This window comes from Triticum aestivum, chromosome 7D, assembly GCF_018294505.1.
Source record: "Triticum aestivum cultivar Chinese Spring chromosome 7D, IWGSC CS RefSeq v2.1, whole genome shotgun sequence".
In the NCBI taxonomy this organism is placed as follows: Eukaryota; Viridiplantae; Streptophyta; class Magnoliopsida; order Poales; family Poaceae; genus Triticum; species Triticum aestivum.
In genome coordinates, this window is record NC_057814.1 from 606,897,028 (window position 1) to 606,903,128 (window position 6,101).

General features: G+C 51.1%; 1 protein-coding gene and 1 non-coding gene across 2 annotated transcripts; one reads left to right on the top strand and one right to left on the bottom strand.

The window, feature by feature from the left end:
* Positions 1-2,472: 2,472 nt before the first annotated feature.
* TRNAS-AGA (transfer RNA serine (anticodon AGA)) lies at positions 2,473-2,554 on the bottom strand. Its single transcript has one exon. It is a non-coding gene; the product is annotated as a tRNA-Ser (tRNA).
* Positions 2,555-3,981: 1,427 nt separating this feature from the next.
* Positions 3,982-5,893, top strand: LOC123166053 (protein POLAR LOCALIZATION DURING ASYMMETRIC DIVISION AND REDISTRIBUTION). Its single transcript, XM_044583813.1, has 2 exons — positions 3,982-5,306; positions 5,435-5,893. Exon 1 carries the CDS (start codon positions 4,179-4,181, stop codon positions 5,301-5,303), a length of 1,125 nt encoding a protein of 374 aa, XP_044439748.1. The 5' UTR covers positions 3,982-4,178; the 3' UTR covers positions 5,304-5,306; positions 5,435-5,893.
* Positions 5,894-6,101: the final 208 nt, after the last annotated feature.

Here is a 6,101-nt window from a genome sequence, read left to right on the forward strand (position 1 = left end):
ATAGACCAGGAACAAGTGATAGTGTGAGGTGTGGCTATAGGGTTGTGTGCGCTTAGTACAAACCCAGTAAAGGAGGAACAAAAGTTGTGTGGATGATTGAGGTGTGTGGCTATATTGTGCAATAAGAGAGATGCCCGGTAAAGAATGAATGAACATTGAGTGGGCTTAGTACTGTCCAGTGTAAGTATACAAAATATAAATTGATGCATTTATGCTAATATGGATATTTCCTCTCTCGTTGATATACATTGGCAGGCGTTTGACTTCAGAGTGAAGCGAGGACAAGCTCGGGAGGGCGGCGTGAGGATGTGCTAGAGGTCTTGACAATGAAGCTAGTGATGGAATGCTAGTGAACATGCCCTAAGTCAGCGATACTTGCACTGAAAACTATAGTTTGCCTAATTGGTGTGAGTATCTATAGAAGACATGTACGTGAAATCTTGAACCACTTGTGAAAATGGTGCGGCATAGAAGACTGTGGAAAAGTTTACGCGAGAGGAAAGGCAGAGGGAGTAAAAGAGATGGGTTGAACTTGGACGTTGTGTGTCTGTAAGGTATCCGTCGTATGATATTGCTTTGAGATATGCATTGCATCTTTTCATCCCATTGTATTTTGTGTACTCCCCTGCATTTCATTTTAGTGCGGTCTCACAAATACAGAATTCACATACATTTCTTTCATATTTCCAATGTTTAAGTTTCTACAACCCACATCCATTTCAAATTCAGAACTACAAATATGTACATCCAAACAGACCCTTAGCCTTTTCATCCAAGACCTCTAGGGATTGGACTACAAATTGGTCACGCCTAAGGGTCGGCCACATCAACAATGTCTTAAAGGGAGTCTCAAGGCAAAGCTCAGTCCTGTTAGAGGAGCGTGGGAATCTGTTGCTGGGTGTGTCCAAACTACATGCAGTGGCCTATGTAACCGAGAGAACAGGGTTGCCTTCCCCATCGAACATAAAACAGAGTAAAAACTATCCTCCCCCCCCCCTCATTTTGCTCCTCTTGTACCCCCAAGTTCCTGATTCTGGATGAATCCCGTGGTCGAATCCTACTCAGTGTCTTGCCATTAGGACAATCGGATCGGGATCTAAGTGTGGAGGACGCAAGAATGTCGACATGGCCATCACCACATATCTCGTTGCTGAGATGACAAAGCTAGAGTTGTCCGGCGGTGGGGACACGGTTCTCTCCCCTACTAGTTCCAAAATAATGAGAAGGTAGAGATTCTCACGGGTGGTTATAGGAAATAGGTACTCCGTCCGATCCATAGATATTTTGTAGCTTTTTGTTGTAAAGTGGAGTCCACACGTGATGCATTTTGATTTTCTATTTCTGGTATTTCCCACAAATCTTTTTACCAAACTCTCTTGGACGAATCCCGACAAAGCAACAAAAGGCCGATACATGCACCTTTATTTTTCTTTGGGTCGGCTTCTCATTTTATGGGTTTTTATTTGGTTTTTCCTTTTTCTTTTTTCCCTTTTCTTTTTATTTGCTTTTTATTTTTATAAAAGCACGAACTTTCTACGAATTTGTGAACCATTTTCTTAAACACGTTAACTTTTTCCAAATGCATCAATATATTCAAATCCATAAACCTTTTTCGAATTTACCAAGTTTGTTTTCAAAATCTGTGAACTTTTTTCCAATTCACGAACATTGTTTTTGAAAATCAATGAACTTTTTCCAAATCTGTGAATATTTTTTTCAATGTCCAAAACCTTTTTCAAAATCAATGAACTTTTCATATCGCTGCAAACTTTTTTCGAATTTGTGAACTTTTTTCAAATACTTTTCGTGAACTTTTTTTGAAACCTAGACCTTTTTCAAGTTCATGAACTGTTTTCAAATGCACCGACTTTTTAGAACATGTGAACTTTTTCGACTTTGTCAACTTTTTTTAAACCGCGATTTTTTGAATTTATGTTTTTCTAAAAATCTTGATTTAAAAAAAGACATATTTTGCCAAAAAGTCAATGGTTAATCTTTCAATGGTGGACTGGTCGATCGTAAGCAGTGAACCAGAAAACCGGCGTGTCCCGAGCGATCGGTCGCATCCTTTGCATGGGCCGGTCCATGAGGGGGTGCACGTGGGTGATGCCGCCTCCCTTGGTGCTAAAGCCGCTGGGACGAGCCTTCGGCCCTCGATTTTTTTTCCTTTTAGAGAGAATGGCCCTGGATGGTTTTTCTTTTAGCAGAAGGCATAGGATAGTTGCATGGCGTGTTGGAGTTGTGAGAGAGAGAGAGAGAGAGAGAGAGAGACACACACACACACACACACAATGAGGCTGCATTGTGAGGCCCATGTAGCAACCAGATCGACCAGGTAAGGCTTTATTTTTGTCTAAAAAAAGGGTACGGCTGTTAAGTCCAAAAAAAAGTAAGGCCCAGTTAGGCGAAGCATCCATGTGCAATGAAAAAGGAAAAAAAACAAAACCCAGGGAAATGGGAAACCAAAAAGGGCGTGGTCGGCAGGATTCGAACCTGCGCGGGCAAAGCCCACATGATTTCTAGTCATGCCCGATAACCACTCCGGCACGACCACTTGCTGGCCATTTGCTTCAACTACAACTATTCAATACCTATGCTTTGAATTCAAAAAAAAATACCTATGCTTTGAAAGCCGATGAATTAAACAAAGCCACCTGGGCAAACAAGGACAAATTCCTTGTTCTTATCCACTGCAGATACTAGTAGTAAGTAGTTTGGAAAATGCCAACCGGTCCATTCGCCATGAGGCTGTCATGTCATGGCACGCTGGATCCCATTCCATGGCCACCACAGCAGAAAAAGAAGAGTTCGCGCGGACGCCTCGGCACGGCGCATTCCTGCCACACGTACGCAGCGCAGGACGCAGGCGGCGTACGCACGCACGCACGCAAAGACTCGGCGCCCATGGCGTCTTGCCCGTCCCGCGGCAGGCAGCCTGCCCCATCCGCCGCCGCTGTCCTCTTTCGCCTGTCGCGCCGCCCGCAGACGACGCACAGCTTAACCGATACACGACCCAACCAGCGGCAGACATCTTTCGAGTAAGAAAGAAAATGGCGCTGGCGGCATCTCGAGAGCAGCCGATATTCCCGTCGGCTCCACTCCGACGCCACAAAAACCGTGACGGAGGAATCGCTCAACGGTGGTTAATAGATTAGATTAGATTAAATTAGATTAGATTACTCCTGTAGTCATGTCAGCAGCGGTGAGTGAGTTGAGCGGTGCCCATCGGAGCAGAAGAGGTGGTGGGCGGGGCGAGGAGATACGCTGTCCCGTCGTCGGCCGTCGCGCCTCGTCTTGTCTCGCGTCCGGACCCGGACCCGTACCGCATGGCAGCGTCTTCTCCTCCATAAATTTTGCTGCCGCCTGCCACGACGTCCCTCTCACTATACACATACGTACGTACGTATATACTTGGTCTCGGCCAACTGGCCGGCGATTCGAACGGGAGAGCCGGCCGGCCCTACCCTGGCTGCCTGGCTAGATCGCTTCTTTCTAACGGGAAAAAGGCAACGATGATGAATGATGATTAGGGGTCATAATCGCTTGGGTCTTCCGTTGGTCGCTTGCTTTGCCTGCGTGTCTCCATGATCTCTGCGAGATCTCCATACGTCTGTGAGCTGAGGTTGCCTTGCGTGCGTCCGTCACTCGGCTGGCCACCTAGTCTAGTCGTCGCGCAAGTGGCCCAGCAACCACTTCGATCAGCAGCATCGCCAAGTGCGAAATGCAGGAAGGATGAAGGAGCGGCACGCAGCCGACAGAGACAAAATGCCAACGGTTCAAATCGGGGCGCGCAACACCTGGCCTACCTGCAGATCGTGCCATCTTTTCAAGTTTAGATTAAGATTAGACAAACGAGCTCGCCATAAATAAATAATCGATGCCATCCGTCGAATAAACAATGGATGCCATCTCATCATCATCATCTGACATCCCATCCATCCATCCATCCATCCATGCATCAGGCCCCAAATACTTAAACAGCGAGAGAGGAGTCGCTGTCGGCGGGCCCCGCCGCGACCTCCCCCCACGACCGCGACCCGCCCCGGTTTGAAAACCGCTTTGCTCCTTCCGCTCCACCTCCACCTCGGCCGGCCCGTTCCCAGGAATCCGAGGACACGACCCGGCTTTCCACATTCGTTCGCATCTTCCGCTCTGCCGGCCGGTCGGCGCGGCTACCGATGGCTGTGGCTGCGGCCGCCGAGGGGACGACCAGGCGGAGGATCCTCGACTACCTCAACGACGGCGAGGAGTTCGGGGTCGAGGGGCCCTCGTCGACGCCGAGGGCGCTGGCCGCGGCCAGGTCGCTGCTGCCCAGGTTCCGCTGGGCGCGGCTCGCCAGGCTCGGCGGCAAGGGCCGCGCCGACGACGGCAAAGCGCGGCCGCCGAAGACGGTCGCCGAGGAGGAGCTCGTCGTCGCGGCGGAGGAGGAGGGCGAGCTCAGCATCAGGGACGCCTCGGCCGCCTCTGCCTCGTCAGGTACGTCGATTCCAGCGGCATGCGCGGCGGCACCCGGTGACGGTGGCGGCGCCGACACGACGAGGCCGTCGGGCCTGGGCGTCGGGCTGAGCCTGGTGTTCCTGCTGGCCAAGACGTCCGACGAGTTCAACAAGATGGCCAGGGTGCGGGCCGAGATGGAGGCGCTGATCAGGGACTTCAAAGGCCAGCAGGCCATGGCAACGACCAACAACACCGGCGGCGACGACGAACCCCGCAACCCCGAGTCCGCCGCGTCGAGCTGCCTCACGGACGGGAACGAGCCGCAGGCTGCGACCGCGCGCTGCGAGGACCATCGTCGCCGTCATCACCGGCACCGGGTCGCCTCCTCCTCCGGCGCGGAGATGGAGGCGGCGAGCCGCAGGAGGATGGACGTGCTGGAGGAGGAGTTCCACGCCGAGCTCGAGCGCGTTCGCGCCGGCTACGGCGCGGACACGCCGCCGTTTTCGGCGGGAGAGGAGCGCGACGAGGGCGGAGCAGAGCCGTCGGACGACGACGATGACATTGCGGATTGCCGGCAGGGATTCGAGAGCGACCTCGGCGACGACGACGACGACGACCGTGATAACCACGAAGACGACGAGGAGGAGGAGGACGACGATGCTGACCGGTACCACGGCGTCTCGGCCATCGAGCTGGAGAGGAGGCTGCACGAGCTGCTCCACCAGAGGAACCAGGAGCGGATCGAGGAGCTGGAGGCGGCGCTGCGGCGCGCCGAGAGGCGGCTCTTCGACAAGGAGATGGAGGCGTCCCTCTGGAAGGACACCGCCAAGATGGCCTTCCGCCACGACCACGACGACTCGCCGTGACTCGTAAGCGCCCACCTCACCTCACCTCACCAATTAATTCTCCTCCACGCAAGGTGGAGACGCTCGTGATGATCACCGGCCCAGAGTAACTCCCCGAGTACTGTTCCTTATGTCTGAATTTTTCCGTGCAGATGAGGAATTTCGTGCAGTACTTTTTGTCGCCATTATCATCGATCGGCCGTGCATTACATGATTACGGATGAAGCCATGAATGAAGGTGAAATTTGGACTTTTAATGCATGAAGAAGCAGGCAATCGATCAGTGGTGGACTGTAGGATGGGCCTTGTGTACAATATGTTACCACTGTTAGCGACTTATAGCTGGAGCTGTTCATACCGCCAGGGTTTAGAGTCTTAGCACTGTGGTAGGTTACATGGGCATGGCTGGGAATAGGATGGAACAGGATATATAGGATATGCTCAGCTAGCAGCCTCACTGATCCGGATTCATGTAATTCGAGTACAGTATTGGGAGTTCATGCATATCACCCGTGTGCAGTTTCAGAATCAGGACAGCAGTTTTACAGCCTGCTCTCAGTAAGAAATTGTAGATCGTTTTACAGATATATAATCATTGAAAAGGAATTTTTTTTTGCAGCGATTTACATTCCGGCGGCACCTTTTTATAAGATAATGTCAATTTTTTTGTTCAATGCTGTTTGGGTCACTTGTATGAAGTGATTTTTAAGTCACTTTTTTTCATCTGTTCTTGTTTAATACTTATACAGCCTGCTTTCAGTCGAGTGCTCTTTGCCCATTTTGGACCTGCCTTGACAAGAGCTTATGTGTTGGTACCGT